General features: G+C 35.9%; 1 protein-coding gene across 5 annotated transcripts in view; it reads left to right on the forward strand.

The window, feature by feature from the left end:
- map4k3b (mitogen-activated protein kinase kinase kinase kinase 3b) overlaps nt 1–22,773 on the forward strand; it is a 98,905-nt gene that overhangs the window by 57,086 nt on the left and 19,046 nt on the right. For 3 of the 5 annotated variants that reach the window (XM_034004702.3, XM_059024092.1, XM_059024094.1), the window contains 11 exons: nt 155–202; nt 468–510; nt 1,031–1,103; nt 3,257–3,388; nt 3,950–4,012; nt 4,914–4,995; nt 5,088–5,198; nt 11,329–11,407; nt 12,655–12,713; nt 13,535–13,597; nt 20,444–20,487. In XM_034004702.3, coding sequence (XP_033860593.1) covers nt 155–202; nt 468–510; nt 1,031–1,103; nt 3,257–3,388; nt 3,950–4,012; nt 4,914–4,995; nt 5,088–5,198; nt 11,329–11,407; nt 12,655–12,713; nt 13,535–13,597; nt 20,444–20,487 — 797 coding nt within the window. The remainder of the gene's footprint in view (nt 1–154; nt 203–467; nt 511–1,030; nt 1,104–3,256; nt 3,389–3,949; nt 4,013–4,913; nt 4,996–5,087; nt 5,199–11,328; nt 11,408–12,654; nt 12,714–13,534; nt 13,598–20,443; nt 20,488–22,773) is intronic. The other 2 variants (XM_034004703.3, XM_059024093.1) reach the window with 1 other exon arrangement.

Below are 22,773 nucleotides of genomic sequence, written 5' to 3' on the forward strand. Positions count from 1 at the left end.
AATGACTTCATTTGTAGGCTTTCTAGTTTTTAATAAAATAGCTGATTATAATGATCATGAAAATAACATGAACTCCTTAATATCCACACTATATTAAATGGGATTAAATTACATTTAATAAAGAAAATTGACTTTAGTCATTTGTCTGTTTCAGGGTTTATGCTATCTTCATAGTAAAGGAAAAATGCACAGAGACATTAAGGTAAGAATGTATAGTGTCTTGCTTTTTATTTAATTTTTTAAAACATACAATAAATGAATGTACCGTAATTACAGTTAAGCAAAGTATGCAATACATAGCATGTTCCTTATTGAGCTGTTACAAAAGCGTAGATTGGGGATGGGCGGGTGGGGGGGGGGGTCTTTCACACAACATTTTCATGTGTACCATAATATGTACTAGAAATGATATCTTGAAGATGTGTTTAACATTTGTCTTTTCAAATACATTTGTGTTTGTTTTAAAGGGAGCAAATATTCTTTTAACAGACAATGGGTATGTGAAACTAGGTAAGAACAAATGAATAACCTTGTCTTGATTGTGTTGCCTGATTTATTTATTTGGTTGGGTGGTTTGTTGTATGTTTCTGTAAAATCTCTTAATTGGCTGTGATGCCCTGATTGGACAGGTTAATTGGTTTGACAGTGGAGAAATTGAAAGTCATGAAAACATTTTAGAAGAATAATTGAAGACGACACTGGGTCTGTTTCGACTTGCAGTTATTCACAACAAAATTACAAGACTGCAAATGGCATTTTTCATGGTTTATCACTTTCGATGTATAAAGTGTTGTTATTCATTAACAATTAAGCAACACTTCTCATTAAATGTAACTGTCATTTTCAAAAAAATGTCTGATTGTAAAATGAGCAGCAAATGTTCTAGTCAAACGCAGCAGCCATTATGCATAAATGCTACGTAAATATATATGTTTATACAAACATTTTTGGGGAATTTATGCCAAATATTTACCATTCATTTGCATTGACAGTATAGTGCACATTTTAAGTAAAATCTTTGCATCTACAGCTGACTTTGGAGTATCTGCACAGATAACAGCCACTTTGGCCAAAAGGAAATCCTTTATCGGCACCCCATACTGGTAATGTAACCTTAACATTGTAATAGGCAATTAACAACACTGAATATTAAACTGTTTGATTTATTATTTTTATAGGTACTCATTAATTCAGTTGAAGAATTCTAACTTTACACAAGCATACATGCAGTACAGTTTACTCTGCGGTTTACTCTATTATATCTGTGTTCAGAAGTTTCAACTGAAGGCTTATTTATGCTGACACATAGACCTAGTATTCTCTGGGCCTCATTTACTAAGCGACGGTAATCTGACCAGAATTGCGGGAGGAAAGTATGTTTTGGCTCCAGTGAAAACCCAACTGTATAAATGTATAAAGGTAACAGAATCTGAACTCAATTCAACTGTTTGACATACTGTTACAAGATTCATTGTTACACCATAAACTCCCTACTTTCTCAAAGCCAGAAAGAACCTACAGAAAAATGTACATTGTAACTGTTTAGTTATAATTTTAGTAACTGTTTAATTACAATTACAGTCTTGTAACATTGTCAAACAGGTGAAATTTGCTTCTAACATTGTTTGATCAATAAAAGTATTTAAAGGTCGTTTGGGTAGGTTTTTTCAGTAGTATTATGTTATACTCACTTAGTTTTATAACGTGCATCATTTTCATCCCAAGTGGTACTTCGGAACCGAGTGTACCGGCAGCTTTTGTAAGTAAAGGTAGGTATTTAACATAAGATATGGGAAATCAAGGTCAGTTCTGGCGGGTTTTTCATCAGCACTGTAGTGCTCTCGTCTGTTTATAATAAAAATAATAATGTATTTATTTGGCTGATGCTTTTTTCCAATGAGAGTTAAAATTAATTATTTTAGTTACAAATTCTGATACCCATTTATACAGTTGGATTTGTACTGGGGTACAGCAGCAGTGTCCTGATATTGGACCCAGGACCCTACCAGTGGCCTGGTATTGAATCCAGAACCCTTCGGCAACAGTCCAGAGCCCTAACCACTACTCCACACTTCATACGTGTATAATGTGTAGCTCTCAGGACTAACTCCAGGTCCGAGTTCAGTTGTAGGTCGGACCGCTGTTTTTTGTTTGTTTAGTTTTTTGTTTAAGGTTAAGAATATATTTACATTTTTCACTACATTTTTTCCTTTGGATTTTGGTGAGGTGTTTCTTTATCTTGGGAGGTTTTATTTATTTATTTTTTGTTAGTTTAGGTAGTTTCTTCTTTGTGTATTTGGATGTATATGTTTATTTCGACAATTAATTAAAGTACTATGTATGTATTTATGTTTTATTATTATTATTTGCAATTGATTTGTTTAGTTAATAAGAATATAATAATAGCCTAATAAATATGAGGGAATATTAAATAATATTAATGTGTTCTATGTACCCATTACATAATGTAAAAATACAGATATATACAACAGGCTTAAACAGTACAGTAGTAAAATCAAATGAATACCTAGCAGGATTTTTTTTGTTTGTTTAGTCTGTCCTACATGTAATACAGAACAAATCATACTGATGTGTTGGCTTCACATTGTTGTAGGACGCGTAGATAATAAAATTATTATTTTAAATTGAAACTAAATTATTTCAACATTTTCTTTTTATCTTAGTCTACTTACAATTAGCCAAAAATAAATCATAGTGTTGCATTAACACGTTCTGGCTATACAGGACCTTAAATATCTGCCATTTTAAATCGGTACACAGCTTCTGCCTATGCTCTCCACTTTGCAGCAGCATTCAGTCTGTGAAATTTTTGGGTCATTTTTGTTTGCACAAAATCCTTGTCAGACCTTGAATAGCTCATGAATGTATGGCAGCTCATTATCTTTGTTTAACATGCTGCTTTGCATACATAAACATCATTAATTCAATGCAAATAAGGTGACGGCGCTGTTCCGCCCCTTTCATTTTGCATCCGCACGGAAATGGGAATAGTAAATAGGACGGGGGCAGAACTCCGCATGGTAATCGTGTTTTGCGTATGGTAAACGCTTCGTAAATGAGGCCCCTCTGTGTTGTCTGCTGTGAATAATCAAGCATACTGTTTAGCACTGTTGTTTGTCTTAACTGCCTACTGTTAGCCCAGATACAACTATCAGAAAATGCCAAAAGAATAGAACATTTATAGAAAATTAGCAGACAATTTAAACTTTTGAAAATGTTTTTGTTTCTCTTTTAGGATGGCTCCAGAAGTAGCGGCTGTGGAGAGGAAGGGTGGATACAACCAGTTATGTGACATCTGGGCAGTTGGTATAACTGCTATCGAGCTGGCAGAACTTCAGCCCCCGATGTTTGACTTGCATCCAATGAGGTTGGTATGAAGACCATGTATTCGGCAGACCTTGTGTGAGAGGGATCTGATGCGCTTTGATTAGAATAGTTGGGCAACGTTTAAAATTTCGAGTAGTCCTGAAAGCCTAAAGCCAGTATTCATTACATGTTTTAAGCACTTATTAGGAATAATTTGGTGGCCTGGAAACACTTGTAGTCATGCCTGAGAAATAGATGGTTAAAATATGCATTCTTTACACAACATCATCAGCTGTTCCCACAGAAAACAAAATTATTCACACAAACTATTGCAAGGGGAAGATGTTATTTAGATTCTACAGGTAACAACCAAACAGATGTAACCATTTAAGTATTGCCAGTGTCTGCGTGCAGTATAAAATGATGTCCTTTTTAAGTATAAAAGTAATAAGTCTGAATATAGATAACCAGTGGTTAGTATTGTATAAGTAAATTGATAGCACTTGAAAGCCCAAGTTTGAAGAAACAGCTGTTTTGTCCAGTCCTCCTTATTTTTAATACTTCTGCTTCCTGGTGTTTGAAAACAGTAAAAGCAAATTAAAATAATTTATAATTGTTACAGGGCGTTATTCTTGATGACGAAAAGCAACTTTCAGCCACCTAAACTGAAAGACAAAATGAAATGGTAAGGAATTCTACCTAATTTCAAAGATTTCATTTCATTCAGCTGTGGAAATTGATTGCATATTTAAGGATGCGTTTATTTTTTATGACTAGTTAGCTAAAAAAATAAAGTAGCAGTAATTCTAGTCATTTTGTTTTTTGTTTAAATCAGATAAATAAAGTAAAGTAAAGTAAACTTTCATTTTCAATAATGAGCCTCTCAGTCAAGGACTGTTTTAAAACCTATGTGAATATTAAAACATAAACCACCATATTTCACAAGGTAAATATATATTGTGTTGTATAAATGGATTCTGTTGTTACTGACAGGTGGTTTTCAATTTACTACTTTACAAAACAAACTCTTAATTCAGTAGTGACATGTTCTTAGATCACACCCCCACTGTCAAGCCTTGTCCTTTTAGCATTGCTTTAAGGTTTGTGTGAGATTGAACAGATGTCTGCCTTACCAGTAGGAAACACATCTGCAAGCAAATTATTTATTTGACAGTGTTGCTATATGGCCCTTAATCTTTTACACAAAGTATTTACCCCACAATGTATTTATTCCAGTTTTATTGTGAATGGAGAACACATTGATAATGTTACAGATAAAGCAAAACGTAACATAGGTACAGCAAATGCAATCACTGAAATTATTCAGTAATATTTGTTAATAACTAGAAAAAAAATACTAATTTAATGTAGTCAGTAACTTCTATATTGACAACTCAGTGTAATGTTTGACAATAAAAAGTATAATCACAGAATTCCTAAATCCTGCGTGAGATGGTCCCTTGATTGTATTTCTTTGTCATTTTATCACAGGTTTTCAATTTTTTTTTTTTAAACATGGCAGGTTATTTATATGGTTCAGTTTATTGCTATTGTGCATTTTTTAAATCTTGTTTATTTTTCTGAAGGACAAACAACTGTCACCATTTTGTTAAAATGTCCCTGATAAAAAATCCTAAGAAAAGGCCAACAGCTGAAAAACTGCTGCAGGTAGCATTTTCAATACATTGACTATTTCACAATGGAACATTTCAAGAGCAGTTAAATGCGGTTTTGTATTGACCAGTGTTCATGTCTTCCAGCATCCTTTTGTAACACAGCCTTTGAGTCGAACACTTGCCATTGAGCTGCTGGATAAAGCAAACAATCCAGACCACAATACTTTCCATGACTTTGATGATGATGATCCGGAGGTAATTTCTATTATATTGTTTTCTTTTTTTTTTTTTGTACATGCAAATTGCTGGTGCTGGGACAAATATATGAATATTCAAATAGCTTGAAATGTATTCTCATTTCTCTCCTTTTGATTTATAAAAGAATATATATTTTTTTAGTTTACTAAAAAATACTTTTATAGAAAATTGAGGGTTCTCCACTTAAATTCATGAGGAAAACCTGTTTATGTAAAATATTACAAATTCATACTGTGTGCACATGCTATACTATGTGTGTTGTTTCTTTCTATGTGTTTATTTCTACATCTACTCTCTCCTTCTCCCTGTGGTTCCACATTTCATTATATTTGTTTCTCCCAATTTAGTTTAAATATTTGGGGATCTTTTCTCCCGCTTCACCTCTTGCACGGCGAGCCCCACGTTTTGCCGCCCGTCTGAAGGTACCACGGTTGTCTGTCTGAAGTGCACTGTATAATACAGTCCTGTCTTATCTAAACTATGTTGCATCATCCTTGGCCTTTTTATGTTCTTAACATTGGCAGAGAGAGAACTATTATAATCTGGGTTCAATATGGAAATTGGAAATTGTCAGTAATATAATCATGTGTTATCTTAACTGCTGTTTAAAATGACTTTCTGCAATGAATACCACTTTGTCTTAATAATTTGTGATGGTTTGAGGGGAAAGACATAATATAAAGACTGGAACAATATTAAAACATATTAACATTCAGTGTTCTTAACACTTGCCAAATAAGTAATGCATAAAATAGTATGAACTTGTTACGTATTTGGCTGTTAATATTAGTTTGGGGGGGGGGGGGTTTACAGTCTTTAATAATCCTAGGTAGTTTTGGAAATGATTCGGCTTCCCCCATTTTAAGAGGTTGAATTTACATCAGTAAATCACAGACCAAATTTGGTTCTTTTTCCATAGCAACACCTGTAGGCATGCGTTTGCATCTAGTGGTCAAATTGTTTTTAGTTATGAGTTCTTATAATACTTTTACCAGCATGAATTAAAATAAATTGCCTGTTGTGCGTAGAGTGGTCTTTAAGCATGCTAGTGTATTGACACACAAGGTTCATAACAATCATAATAAGAGCTGGTGCATCTGTAAACATAGTCTGGTCTTAACATTCCTTGTATTAAAATGTTGACTTTTCAGGCTGTAGCTTGCAGTAAAAATAATTAAACATATATAGGGCCTTAAAGTGCCATTTACATGAGAGTGAAATTGGCACGCTGTATGATCTGGTTTGTTTCTTTACTGTTTGAGAATTAGTTTTTAATGAATTGCTCCTGTCCAAGGTGGTTCATGTACATGTACTTTCTCATTGAATGTATATACACAGGTCAGACATCAACAAGATCAAATAGCAAATATTTCCTAATTGAAAAATAATTACTATATTAACTCCTTGCCAGTCAGGACAAGTTCACCACATGCTTTATTATTTCACTTGCTTTTTTAAGCAAGCAAAATAAACTTCGTATGGAAGATCGTGAAAATAACGTATTTGTTTTATTCATGAGTTTAGGCTTCTTATTAGTTGGGTTAGTGAAGGATGCATCTTGGGAAACTGTCACCTACATTTTCATTACATGTGTTCCAAGAAGTTACACACAGTGTAAAATATGTCACCATGAGTCTAACCATCTGTCTGATTTATATAATATTATACAATAAGATTTTTTGTGGTCTTTGAAGTACTGTTTTTGTATACAATAACCATTATATGTGTAATTGTTTAATTATTGTCAATTTTGTTCTCTTTAAATGAAAATTATTATTAATTGATCTACAAAAAACAATACATGCATATTTTGCCAGTGGTATACTCTGAGGGTGCTGTGTTCTATTTTGAGAGACCTAATTTGGCCCTTTTTTGGCACCAGCCTCCAGATCACTGCTTCTAAGAGGCAAGGCAGAATGACTGCTCACGTAGTGCCTGTCACGAGATTCAATTCGGCCAAGAACTTTGAAAAAAGTTAAGCACGCTCAAGTCCCTTTTTCAATTTTTTAAAGCTTGGCCGCTGTAGTGCACTGATAGTGTAAGGATAATTGACCACGTTGTCAAACAGGTAACGCAGCAATAACGATCCATGATGTGGTACGGAACTGAAAAGGCAGAGCACTTGTTATGTGTTTTTTTTTTTTTTTTTGTCAGGATGTTAATAAAAAAATTAATAGAAAAATTACAGATATGTTATTTAAACAGTTGTAGCAACACGTGGGGATGTGTAACTCTATTTTTCGGTCCCCACTACTTACTCTTTAACCTTAACAATGAACATAACAATCAATTTTTGCAATTCTGTAGGCTATACATTGTCTTGTCTATCTTGATTATATCTGCCAGCACTTATTTTGACTGTGTAGCTTTTCCACCTGGAGGAACAGGACTTGAGAAATGTGTATGGAAACTTCCGCAGTGAAATTTACCAAACACCATTTTTAGTTTATTGGTTGGTTGAGGGGGGCTGTTCAGGCAAATTCACTGATCTTTTGAAGACTACATGGATTAAGAGATTCCTACAAAGATTTAGTGTAGATGAATGAAATAACCTTTTCATGATATGGGAAGTACTGTATGTGATGTCATTTAGTGGCTGACCACTTATGTTTCAGTTGTATTATTGTATTATTGGTACGTGTGTACAATCACAGCCCATCAGAAACATCAAGCACTCTTTTCTTGGTTATAAAAAAGTGTGACTTATAAAGTAATTAAAGTGATGTTATAGGATTTCATTTTGTGTTATATATTTTAGATATGTAAATTGTATATGTATTTTTTTTCTGATATTCCATGTAGCTGGATGTTGACACAATACAGCCAACCCTTAACCTTGAAATAACATCCCAATTGCAACAGCAGAGATCAAATATAGCATTTGAGTGTGTGGGTTGCAAATAAAAAGTCTCCATTGTACTTTCTCTTTTTTTTATTTTATGTAATTCTCAATCCTAAAATTCTAGGTGAGGCAAAACTGTTGGCCATAGCTGTAAAATTTGGAATCCCAGAATTGTGAGAAGTAGCAGATTACCACCCATGTAGCTATCACACTCTAGATTTATTTATTTTATTTTATTTTTTGCATGTGGCCCGCTTTCTGAAAGCAGTTTCTTTCATTTAAAAAGGGGTAGTGCATGATTGACATTTAAAATATATTGCCAAAGCCCAGGTTTATCGGTTTAAAAAAATTAAAAACAGAATGTTCTAAATAGGTCTTCAGGGGGGTATTTTTGTGTTATCGGTTAAAACCGAAAACTTCAAGCCCAGCTATATATGCTGAAGTTCTTTTCAAAGCAAAGGGTAATTGCACTATTTTCACTTTAGCCCTTTCAGTCCTGAATTATTTTTCTGGAGCAAAGAATGCAAAATTAAGTTAAATTGGTGCATACATTTTGGTAAATGGAACTTGAGTCCCATCCAGTACTTTTAAGAGCTCTAAACAGCGGTTGAGGTCCCACCAGGACTGAAAGCGGTTAAGGTTTAGTGCCCAATGCAGTTTTAAAATAGTTTTTACTGTGAAAACATTGTTACCTTTTAAGCCAACCCATACTGTATGTGATTTTAGTAAAAAGACAATCCTATTGATTATTTCTTGTTTGATTCCTGAGCTCTAACGGTTTTAATAAAAATACCCCTGATGTTAGATGGGGCAAGCTTATTTTGATTTTAATGTGACGACATGGTAGAAGTTTTAAAGCCATTTGGAATATGAACCAACTATATTGTCAATAATGTGCTTTCTGGTAATACAGAGAGCATAGTAGGCTAAATTATGTTAAAATGCATTAAAACAGACAGCAAATAGTAAATTTAAGTGTGTAATTGAGCTGCCATGTAAAATTGTGTTTGTTTGTTTTTTACCAGCCAACAGCAGGTAACATCTTATGATTAAACCTTTCTGGGTGAACAGCCTTTGCATGTCACTTTCGCATACAGGAAACATTTCTGTGGGTCTCTAGGGAATTGAGCTGTAAATAATTGTCTCCTTTAGGGAACAGCACAACCCAGTTAGAAGGCTTAAAGGACAGAAGTCAGATGAGTCATACTTGTTTTTATATGCTTTTCAGTCATGTTATATGGATTGAAAACAACTGAATGCATATAGGACAAACTACGAATAAAGAGATTCTATAGATATCCAACAATTGTTTGGTCACCTGTGTTTTCTTGTAATAAAGATGCTTGTTGGCTCACAGCTCAGTGGTCACAGTTGCCGAAAGGTGTTTAGATCCTTTTAGAAGCCTGGTAGGATTCAAAGGAGGGTTATTCATGTTTATTATTGCCGTTTTGTTTTAATAATTTAAAAGTAAGAATGTTATTAAAGATTATTATCTATTGGTCTTTAGCATTTTGAATGAAGACACAATTGGAAAGTAAGAAGATACTGTACATTGTGGACATAAGTAAACTAAGTTATGAAGCCAGGTGAAATTCACATTTTTATTACCAAGACAAAAGTTTAATGGAATTTTTAGAGAAAAAATAACAACCACAAAATCTAAGAATACACAACCAACGATATACTTTCGTTAATGCTAAGACTGAGATGTACAGTGGTGATTTTTTACCACTATATTTATGTATAATAAATTCAATTGCATATTAAGTAGCAATTTAAATTGATGAAGAAAGATTTCAATGTAAAGCATGTCTTAATTATGGAATTGTAGCTACAGTTGTAGTTGCAGGATAGTTTGACACTGCGGACTCACCATGCAGCCACCCAAGAGCTCTAGCGTCGGAGGACAACGCAGCTCTCGGGCAGCTTACAGGCAAGCCCGCAGGCACCCGGCCAGACTAGTGGGGTCGCTGGTGTGCGGTGAGCCGAGGACACCCTGGCCAACCTAACCCTCCCTCCCCCCCGGTGGTGTGCGGCCAATTGAGCACCACCCCCTGGAAGCTCCCGTCCTCGGACGGCAAAGGAATAACCTGGACTAACTTGTGATGTCCAGACTATAGGGCACATCCTGCACTCCACATGGAGCGCCACTCGGGAGCCAGTTTGTAACATATTTAAGATAATGTAATCGACCCTGGTCATATACAGAATGAGATGAGAAGCACATAGTACAAATGGAATCCTCTTTGTGTTAATCTTGGAATTGCATGTAGCCCTTTGTGGTCTTAAAAATAATGTCTAATTTGAATCTGCCATTTAACCTTATCTTTTTTGAGGGTTTAAGAATGTATTGCCTGAATATTTATGTAAAGTTTTTGGATATGTAGCAAAAAATAAAGATTAATAAAAAGCATGAATTGAACCTATATCTGGAAGGAGAAGGATGTAGGTTGAGTGTTTTGTAGGATAAGCTGCTTGGTTTGTTTGTATTGCATGCATAATTTCCTTGAGTAAGTATTTAGTAAAAATGTTAAATATAGATATTTATGAGCAACCAGCAAAATGTAATGGTTTCTAGAATGCTGTTCAGTTCACCAGGTACTATATTTAATGGATCTGGTCTGTTTTATTTATTTAGTCTAGTATTTTATTTTTTTTATTTTTTATTAATTTAGTCGTCGCCAATTATTTTTACCCCAGTTTTTACCCCAATTTAGCATGCCCAATTATTATCAGTATCCCCGGCTCACCGCTCGCAACCCCCCCGCCGACTCGGGAAATGGAGGCTGGAACACGCGTCCTCCGAAACGTGCTCCTTCCAAGCCGTCATTTTTCGCACTGCAGATCCACAGCAATGCCACCAGACCTATAGTGCCGGAGGACAACACAGATCTGGCGGCTCCGCTGCAGAGCCACAGGCGCCCTATCGGCCACAGGGGTCGCTGATGCGCGGTGAGCCGTGGATTCCCCTGCCGACCTAAGCCCTCCCTACCCGGGCAGCGCTCAGCCAATTGTGCGCCGCCCCCTAGGAACTCCCGGTCACGGTCAGCTGTGACATAGCCTAGATTCGAACCTGCGATCACCTATTTAGTCTAGTATAATATTAGGTAGTCTTTAGGCCGGAAACATTTAAGGATCACTTGTATCCCATTTTTGGAAAGATTGGCCAGCTTCCCACGAGAACAATTGGGTTTTAAATAAATATCACATCTTTAACGTACTCCCTGCCCTGGAGAGTGGGAATGAGCGCAATGTAACCCTGTGTATTTTGTATTTTTGTTTCAGCCTCCTGTTGTTGTCCCTCACAGAATTCACTCAACAAGTAGAAACACGAGGGAAGAGAAGACACGCTCTGAGATAAACTGTAAGTTCCCTTATTGGAAATGAAAATACTCTTGTATTTGGTTAAATGGCAAAGGCTGCATGTAATATTAAGTTATAAGTAGGGCTTCTGATTTTTGGTTTTAACTGATAAAACCCCCGATACAAAAAAAAAAAATGAAATTGGTGGATAGCCAATAAACACCAGAAAAACTGTGGAAATGGTTAATCTATTCACGTTGACTTTACCCGTTTCCCATTAAAACATAAAACCTACTACAAAATAATAATAAATACATTTCACTTGCAAGATTTAAAACAAGATTACAATCAGGATGGAAGCTTGTTAGCGGGATTTAAAGCTGTATTACAGTTAAGATACGGAGGATTTAAAACAGAATTGTGGCGAAATGTACAAAAATGCCTACACACAAAAACCCCAGAAGAATGTGCCCGTGACCATAGGGATTTCGTTGTGAAAGACAGCAAAGGAAAGAAGGTACAACTTAAGCGTGCAAGTACTGTCGAGTTATTTTGGAAAGTAACCGAAAACACTAATTTCATAGAGTATATCAAAAACGAAAGCCCCGGAAAAAACGATAGACATAAAACTCAAAAATAGCTAAAAATAAGCACCGAAAAAATACAATTTAATAAAACCCCAAAAACAGAAGCCCTAGTTTATAAGTTATAAGCGAATAAAAAGTGGTGGCAGAATGTTTGGAAACAATGAGACATTTCATACCAAAGTATTTTTATTTCAAAATGCTTGATTTTTTTTTTGAGGATGCAACATAGACAATAGATAATTGCAAAGCATATGACATGGTTTATTTAGATTTCCAGAAAGCTTTTGACAAAGTCCTGGATAAAAGATAAATTCTCAAACTGAATGCAGCACATGGATTAGGGCGTGGTTAACATGTAGAAAACAGAAAGTACTGATTAGAGGAGAAACCTTAAAATGGAGTGAGGTAACCAGTGGAGTAACAGGGATCAGTATTAGGTCCTCTGCTCTTCCTGATCTACATTAATGACTTAGATTCTGGTATGGTAAGCAAGCTTGTTAAATTTGCAGACAACACAAAAATAGGAAGAGTGGCAAACACCGCTGCAGCAGCAAAGGTCATTCAAAATAACCACTGAGAACTGGGCAGACACATGGCAAATGACATTTAATAAAGAAAAGTGTAAGGTACTGCACGCAGGCAATACAAATGTCAATTATAAATACCATATGGGAGAGCGACCAGAATGATTTGTAATGTAAAATATGTTTCTCTTCTGCAGTTGGGCAGGTTAAATTTGATCCCCCTTTGAGAAAGGAAACTGAACCACACCATGAACTTGTAAGTATCCAGCACCCTGTACCGTGGCTTCTTGCATTGCATATGAGTTTTGTATTTTGTGAGGGATTGTACTGTAGCTCTCTTGTAATTTGAAAACAAATGGTAATTAATTTAGTTTAATTGCGTTTACCAAGCTAAATTGATGTATTTACATGTTTTGTAATCATTTCTTTTTTTTTCATGTTTTTTTCATTCATAATTAGGCCTACTTTTGTCTCAAACAATTTAAAATAGATAATGCTAAACTTGTCATGCAAAATTTGGCTGCTATGTAAAATTGCTGTCATTAGACTTTGGTCAATGGATGATAGAAACCAAATGGGGGGGGGGGGGGGGGGGGCTATACCAAAGCTATACTATTATATGTGCTACTGCATTGATTTTGTATTTAAATGGAGCTACATATGCATATCTTGCTCAGTGTAATAAAGAAATGATCTTCTGGTACATTTGAACTTGGAATTTGAACAAGGTAAGTTAATGATTTACTGTTGTAGCATATGTACATATAATTGGATTTAAATTAATCTCATTGATCAGCGTAGCTAAAATAGGTTTTTGCCAATTCATGTGTCTGCTGCCTTATAATTAGGTTTTTCTTGTTACACCTAATTGTCATACTAGTTTCTTGTTCTTTCTTTCATTTTCTTTTTTAATTGGTGGTGGGGCATTTAGTGTAGCTTTAAGTGAAATGCCGAATGTAATTTAGTTTTGGGTGTCTGCCAAACTATGTAGGCAAGCGTGTCCTCTCCCTTTTTGTTCTTTTGAGGCTTTGGTCTTGATGTAAATAACTTTAATTTCTTGGTCTGTCCGCAAAACAGCCCGACAGTGACGATTTTTTGGACTGTTCAGAAGAAATATACTACACTGCAAGATCTAATCTGGTATTTTTCACCTTTGAGTGTTTGTCTGCTTCCCGTTTGTGTTGTCATTCTTCTGTTTGCTTTCTTCATAATACCTTATAAATGTTTGTGAATAACACTGTTGTCCAAACTTCGTTCAAAGCTGTGGGTTATTTTGGTCTTGATATTTTTGCTTTTAAATAACAGGGTGTTTGAAGCAATAGTTTGATTACAAAGGGCTATGTTTTCAGTTCCAGTTGCACTAGCACAAGCATAGCTTATCCTAAGAACCTGCAATGACTTTGCTGACACCAAAATAGCTCTTCTTATTCTTCCTCAGACTGGTAAACAATTTCTGTATTTCAAGATTATAATTTACAATCGCTGTACTGTACATATAAAGCTCACAATACCTTGTTATACAAAATGCATTTGAAATTGGGTTTACACAGACGTTAAGCTGGCTGGTCAGCCTTTTCAGTAGCTATTCAGATGTTGTTGTTTTTTGTTTGTTTTTACATCCTTTGAGAGAACTGCTCATCCAACTGTGATAAAATGTGGTATTGACATTCGTTAGAACAATTTTTTAAATAATTTCTGTATATCAGAATGTAGGTTTTGGTGACCCAGTTTTGCAGGAATTCTGATTACTAGAGCAAAAGAAGATTCTGTCTTCGGAACTGCTTGTCCACATTTGATTAAACGAGTCATGGCCGTTTGTAATGATATCCTGTTTTATATGTTGTGGAAGTCAGTCAGTATCAGGATAAAAAAGATCATGGTGACTTTGATACTGAAACCTAGCTGTTGAATACTTGGAAGGGCAAGGAATGAATTTTCCTTACATGCACACATTGTTGTATGTTGGTTAATACCAACTATGACCAAGACATTTCTCAATCAAATTTTAAAATCAGTACATGGTGGTCAGTTTTGTGATTGTAGTGATCATTTGTTTGGCCTATTTAATGATATACAGTATAGGATGCATAATCTGGAGCGGTGAGTTGAGAGGGGTGTCTATTGTACATGTACCCTCATGTGTTAATGTTTAAATGATGATGTTACATGGTGGCAAGATATACATTAACTATATCTAACTTTTTACCAGCTTAATACCACATAAATCAGGTGGTTATATATCGCTGTCCAGACATGTTCATCTTTCACAGAACATTTGGAAAGCTTCAGTTCCCAGAGGGCTGAAACAAAACCTTTTGTTCTGATTTCTGGTTTCAAATTGATGTCTAAGCAGGCATGTATAAAAGTGCTTTGACTTTGATTTAATTAAAACTTTTTTTTAAACACAGTCCACTGGTCAATCATAAATGTAGAGACCTAGTATATCATGACAGGCACAGAATGCATGAGTGGTTTATTAATGGCAAACCAAAGCACCTTCCCTGTGTAAGCCAGAAACTGTGATATCTAACTTTCTCCAACTTTCTCTTTGCATTTCAAGGAATGTGGATGAGCTCAGAATAGAAGTGAAGGATGCAGTTATGTTTAGAAAAAGCTAACTTGGATTAGTGATTCAAGGGTAGACATAGTGTATTGAGTAATTTACTCTCCAATCAGAACGCTATGGGCCCTATTTACCAATGTTCGCAAACCCCTCAGACAATCGCAAAACACTTTTTGCAGACAGTTAGCGCACCAAAATCAGGCGCATGTGTGGGCAAACAGACTTTGCCCACCTATGTGATTTAGCAACCATGTTTTGGCGCCCACCCGGCAAGTCAGTGTTAGCGCAATTTTACGGCAGTGTCCTCATTTACATACATCTGTATCAATTTAGCAAACCTTCAACAGGTGCTAGTGTTTGCGTTTCAAAACCAGGTGTAAAGTGCGTACAAATTACATGGTCGACTATAAATGCTGCTGAAACTACCAGGGAAGCACACACTGGATTTCTACATGGCCAGACAAAGAGAGAGGAGGAGGATACGTCCCCAAATATTTAGAAGTCATCTGTCTTTTCTGAGCCTGTCTGACACACAATGTATGCAGCAATGTCGCCTCAACAGATAAACAATCACTGACATCTGCCAACTGCTTCAGGCTGACCTGGAAGGAGACAGACGATTTGCCTGTAGCACTAACATTTTATGCCACTGGCTCATTCCAACGTATTGTGGGTTATACTACAGGCATGAGCCAGTCGGCTGTATCATGTGCAGTGAGATGTAACTGCAGCTTTAGTAAAGCGGGCAGGAGAGTTCATTCATTTCCCTGTCTCTCACGAGCTGCAACAAAGTACAAAACAAGGTTTTCTTGGGAGTTATGGGTTTCCTGGTGTCCTGGGAGCCATTGATTGCACACATGTGCAGCTACACGTACCAACACAGAACAGGCACCTCTGCATAAATTGTAAGAGGACCTATTCTGTCAATGTGCAAGTAGTGTGTGATGCCAACAACTACATCACAAATGTGTATGCAAACTATCCTGGCTCACCTTTCCAAATTTGGGAGAAAATGAGAAAAAATAATTGCCGATTCCAAATTAAAAAAAATATATATATAAAAAAAGGGATATATATATATATCCCTTTTTCTCAAACTTTATATATATATATATATATATATATATATATCCTGGCTCCGCTCATGACTCGTTTATCCTCGCTAATTTGCAGGTTGCAGCTGCGTTTCAGTGCGATGACAGTCTGAGAAGTTGCTTGATAGGGGACAACAGGTATCCACTGAAGTGGCTACTGACACCGCTGCTCAACCCCACGACCCCTGCCAAACAGAGGTATAACCATACCTTTAAATGTGCTCATACTGTAATTGAGCGAACATTTGGAATCCTCAAAATGTGATTCTGATGTTTGGATGTCTCTGGGGGAACACTACAATACACTCCTCGGAAGGTTAGCAATATCATCATGGCTTGTTGAGTTTTACATAACATAGCTCTCCATAATGGATTTGATGTTGAATTTACAGAGGAAAGATTACAGGGTTAGAGGGAAGCAGATGCTGAACTTAAAGCCCCAGTGGTGGGGGTTACAGATGTTGCACGTGCCAGGCAGTTTCAGGCAAAGCCTTATAGATCACTTATTTTATTACTTAGCCTGGTTTGAGGGGCTTGGTCATCCTCCTCACTTTGGCTGCTGGACATTTTTAATATTTTTGCTCTTTTGCCTCTTTTTTTTTTTTTTTGTTTCAAAATGACCTATGTTCGCTATCGCAGGTGCTTTTAAAGGGAATGTTGAATCATTATTGGTTGTAACCTTACTCCCCTCCCCCCCCCCCCATGCTTTGATTGGCTGGGCGCAGGATTCGCTATTTGATGTGAGTTAGCCCATGCATGAGACTCGACTTCTGAATCACAATGGCAATCACAACGGCTGCTAACGCTTTTGCTTGAGCAGAAGTGTCTGCGCACATATTTGCCAAATAGGGTCCTATGTGCATAAAATGTATTTTGGGTGAGTAAAATACAACATTACCTTGAAGTCACGAGTACTTCCAATAAATACAGTAAATATATACTTTCATGCTAACTTATGGGGTATGCACTAACTACAGCCTTACATTTTAAGTGTAATGTTACTTTGTACAAAAACTGCTCTTACAATAAAAACCTCCCTTTCCTTATTTTCCACCTGAAAAAAATCCAACAATGTTTTTCACAGCCATTTAGTCCTGCCTTAATATTGCTACTCTCGATGGAGTTAGCTACTGTGTTTACTGAGTGTCCTCCCACAAGTACTACTATTTTTTTGGTTTTCTCGGTCTCTTGTGCTCTCCCTTTCCAAGTCGACAGACATGCTCCCTAAAAAAAAAAAAAAATTCCTATAAAAAAAATTAAAACTGTACCAATACTGCACCAATGCAAATAAAGAAACAATAAAATAGTATTCCTTATTGATCGCCTTGCTATAGCAATATAAACCATCCCAACTCTCTCAGCACAGAATATTGTATTTATTATATAGATTTACCTTACAAAAATTCGGTTGACATCGGTAGGTTAGGCTGAGGGGGGCTCAGATGGTGCTGAGAAATCCTGAAGATCAAGAATCCAGTTGCTTATTACCATCACAAACACGCACTGCACAAGTGAGTGTTTGTTTTCTTTTTTTTTTTTTTTTTTTAACATATTGAAAAAACTGACTAATTGGCCACGTGTTTCTGGCAATTCCCAGGCAGGTTACAATGAGCTGTCCTGGCATTTGTATGATCAGTTCTTTAGCCACCACTTACAATATATTGACCATTGAGATGACGGGAACCAACGAAGTACAAAAAGCTTGAGCTGTGCAACAAAACTGCTATGCATTTTCTCAATGCATTATATTTAAATGTCATGCATAATTCATATTGGAGTGCTGCATTTAATTAAACTCAGTCTTGATATTGGCAAAAGAACGCTACGGAAGTGCACTATCTCCACTCAGATTTCAGTTAATGTCGACAAGTGATCAAATTATGTGGGCAGTTTTCAGCGAAATGGTAACTGGAGCAGAATAGATGTGCCATTAACCTTAAGAGGAATGAACATAAACGGCAAGCAGACATAAAATTTAAATAAAACATCAAATTTAAGTATGGCAGTATACATTTTTCAGTGGATCTAAGGTTGATATTTAATTTTTCCCAACTGTTGCATACTGTTTGATCCACAGCTCCTGTGATGGAGGGGTATCGTTCTACTGAATCAGGTGTCTGGGAAGTAAAGCTGCTAAGGCAACAGTGTTAGTGGAGATTGTCCAAAAAGATCCAGCATAGAACTGATTATATATGGATGAAGGCAGGAGCCAACATCTCTCCTGTAGAATCCAGTTCAGTTTATTTTCAGATGACACGGCGGGGGTGGGGGGCAACCTTCTTAATTTCAGTTTCTTGAAGAAATATGAACCGCCATCCTCTTCTCTCCTTAAAAGCTGCTTTTTTGTATATGGTCTTGTACCAAGTATAAGGATCCTTGTTATTTGTGTAATAAAATCTGATAATCTAGCATATTCCGTTTTATAATTTGTTTTACAACTAGGCTTTCTAACCCGCATTATTTCTTTATATTTTATATGGTACAACTCATTTATTTCTACTATCATCTTCATCTCTGTCACCCTTTTGCGTTCTCTAATCTGTTTTCCATCTTCTTAAACATATTTTCGCCACACTGAAGTTCTGCATGCCATTTAAATAACTAACACATGGTACTTTGTGTGCCACAAGACAGTATAAAAAAAAATAAATAATAATAATAATTACAAAATAAAATGTAATTGACTACTTCTGTACACATTTTGTATTTGCTCTGGATAAACTAGACTTAATTCTAATGTGCTTTTTAAATTATGCATTTTGAAATGTCCACCTTTGCAATGCAGACCTCGAATGAGCTTCTCTGACTCTAGTTGTCCTTTCTGTTATATTTTGTAGTCACTTCAGCTTCATGAGAAGCTGAGCAAGCCACTCTTAGCTAAAAAAAGAAAATGCAGATAAGTGGACCCAGCTTCCAGAGACTGTTTATCTCTTGTGTTCTGCTGGAAAGGGGGCTCAGTTTGCACACATATCATGATACTAGGACTGCAGAAATTAATAGGGGCCTAATATTCCACAGCTTGAGAGAACGCATAGTATTAATAGTGTACCTGGACAATGGAAGTCCAAGTATAGCCAACCCTATTATAATGGAGACTTATGCAAGAATTTTCTGACATCACATTTATTAGACTTGAAATTCCTGTATGATTTAATCACATTTATTCAGTTTCACTTTAATTTATCTAAAACTGATTGAAATATGATTTCTCATCATATTTCATCATCATTGTACTAACCACAGTTTCTCTTGTGACCATTTATATTTATATATATTGGATAAATGCCATGTCAGAAAAAATGTATACAATAATTTCTGAATAAAATAAGTCATTAACCCATTATTGAAAAATGCAAAACCACTTAGATTTCCACCAGCATTATTTCCTTGTTCTTTGGCAACATTCAGTTAAACTGTCAATAAGCACTGATATTAAAGAGCATCTTGGTCTGGGCCATTTCAGTCATCACAGAACAAAGAAGTTTAAGCACCACTGTGGCCTCAGTAGAGCTAACATCCACATACATCTGGTACACCAGAATGCAGCCATTAACCTGGCACCTTGCAACACTCTGCCTCTAGTGGATTCATGAAATCCAGCAATAACAAGTTCCAACTTCTGAGTTTTAAGGAGTCACCAGGACATGTGACTGAAACAAAAAATGATACAAAGTGAATTTAAACATGAAAAAGAATAGATTATTTAAGATCACACTGATATTTCATACCCATATAAAGATGCTGTTTAAGGGCTATAGCATGTTAACACAAAAGACAGTTTGACTGATTAGTGCCATAAAACAAGGAGATAACACAGGCCATTAAAAGTTGTAGTATTTTTTTTTAAAACAATATAAAAATGGAATGCATTACTACAGTAATTCTTTTTGCGCATGTGTTTTTGCACCCTGGAACTGGTTGGCAGCACTGTAATGTGCACAAATCCTCCAATACAACTTCCAAGCTAACGTTTTGCATGAATATTTTAGGTTTTTGTTTTGCTTTGTTTTTCTGATCTGTCTTGAGTGTCCAATATTCTAAAACCATTTCACTCCCTTTTGAATTGCTAATACTGCTGTTCTATTATTAGATTCTATGTATTGCTGTTTTATATACCAGAGTTAGTTTTTCCTTAATAACCCAGTGTGCTTTTTTTTATACTTCGTTTTATACTTTGTGTGGTTAACCTGTGTGCTTGCTTTAAATAGTCAGTACAGATTTGCTTTTTCATCTCTTTTTCATCTCTTTTTAAACTGAGGATTTAAACTTTTGAAATATGAAAATGATCAGCTTGCTGATATTTCCTTTTCATTTCTCTCTCTCTTACAGGATCTTCAATTGGAATATGGACATGGGCCCTTTGGAGGAAATAAGTAAGTTTAAATTATTGTAATCTATGGCCCCGTCATAATGCTAATCTGAACTGCAGTGTATTTGTTCAGGATCTGTATAGCTATTGCCATTAAGGCTCTTGTGTTGCTTCACAGCTTCTCCTAATGTTGTCTTGCTGGGAGGATCAAAACTGTAGAGGTCCCCCTGTGGGAAACCACTCATCATATCTTTAATACCATTAGCAATGTCTTCCCGCTGGCTTGCTTTGTTTTTCAGATGCTGTGTGATCTATTGTTTTTGATCTGCTGTAATAAGATATAAAGCAAGCTTTGTAATACTAGGCTTCTATCCCATCCTAAAAAGGTGCTTAATGCATTTAACCATTTGGAAGAGGCGTGGTTGCAAGGCTTGTGTATTAAATAAACCAAAGTAAACAGTATTTCAGAACACTATAAAGCCTAAAAATAGTGGTACTTGCTTCCTTACTAAAACAGAGTGCTGTCATTTGTTAAAGGCAGGCATGCAGCATCCCCAGCAATTGACTTGCCCATACATTGAGACTGCATGTCTGCATCCACTGAATTGGTTGGAAGTTAAGGCAAAGCTTTGTCAAGTTATACAGATGTGGAAATCGATTAGAAACAGTCCAAAAACTCGGTTACACAAGGGCATCTGGCATACTTTAATGAAGGCAATGTATGCAGCACGTTCGTTGTCATGTTATTTGTCCCATCCAATAATTTATTTTATAGTACCAAGTCAAAGCAAAGAAAACGTGCCTATTCGAGTCTAAAATTCCAACTGCGAAAAAGTAAGCAGCAGGTTGAAGCGAGGTGGCTGTGCTGGATCATTTTAGTACTGATTTAACATGCAGACAGGAATACTTTTTGTCTGGGCTGACTTTCCAGTTTGGTTTCTGTGCAGTAGAGGGTGGTACAAAGTTGGTGCTGCATTGTCATTGTTTTGATTTAGGTTGCTAAAATCTAGTTTTCAGCACTGGAGGTAAAATAGTAGAAATGGACAACAGAAAAAAGCAAAGTATATTTCGGCTGATGATTGTTTCAAGATATTTCCCCAAAAAACTGTACATGCAGACTGGGGTAATTGTTTTGCATATCTTAATGTGTCTTTGGAGAAAGTACGAGCGATCGCTATTTAGCTTCAGAATCGCACATTAAACAAAAGGCTACTACAGAGGCTGCTGAACAGAACGTAAAATAAACAGCTTTCAATACAGATCACATAAAAGCAGTAAGGACTCACTGATAGGCTGATTAAAACTTTGTCATTTGAATAGTAAACAAGAACGTTAACCGCTTTGGAGAATTTATTTTGTAAATTGTTTGTGGACTTTTTTTTGTTTGTTTGTTTTTTGCTTAAGTGCAATGCACACAGGACGGCGAAGAAATCAAAAAGGGCAATCTACAGAAGGAAGACACGTAGTTTGAGTCTCTTGCGTTGTGCAGTAGTTCATTTAAACAAGGTTTATTTTTTTATTTTTTCCTCTCCGTACCTGTTTGTATGCATTGGCCCCAAAGAGATGAATTTCACGGTGACCCCTCAATTTCACGATTTCCGCGAAATCACGATTTAGGTAGACCCCTATCTATAGGTGACCAGTTACACTTTTATAGTTACAGCATAATATAGGATTGTTAAGGTAAAGGGAGAGAGAAAGGTGTGGAACTACATTTTTTAAGCAAAACATTCTTGGTGCAATTCTTGTCATTATTGCTCAGCTGTCCTTTTGATTGTCATCAAGATGCCATGCTTTGAAAATAATGGGAAGGTTTGTTTAATTTTAATTGAGCATGAGCTATTTTATTCGAAATGACTTTGGTGGAAAGTACAAAAGGAATGTGATGTAATTCTCATGCACTTCAAAACATTAATTTGAAATGCAATAAAACAGATAAGCAAGTTAATTGATGCTTGATTTACTTGCCTGCCTGTGTAAGATTATCAGGTTCCTTCGGAAACATGCCTAATTCCTTTCCCTGTGCCAGAAAGCAGACGTTAGTATTGTCTAATGTATTAGGCTTTGTCATATTTTTTCCCAACAGTTGAAGTGAAATGTGAAAAAAAAAAAAAAAATTATATATATATATATATATATATATATATATATATATATATATATATACAGACGTGCTCAAATTTGTTGGTACCCTTACAGCTCATTGAAATAATGCTTCATTCCTCCTGAAAAGTGATGAAATTAAAAGCTATTTTATCATGTATACTTGCAGCCTTTGGTATGTCATAGAATAAAGCAAAGAAGCTGTGAAAAGAGATGAATTATTGCTTATTCTACAAAGATATTCTAA

Source organism: Acipenser ruthenus, chromosome 5 (genome assembly GCF_902713425.1).
Source record: "Acipenser ruthenus chromosome 5, fAciRut3.2 maternal haplotype, whole genome shotgun sequence".
Lineage (NCBI taxonomy): Eukaryota > Metazoa > Chordata > Actinopteri > Acipenseriformes > Acipenseridae > Acipenser > Acipenser ruthenus.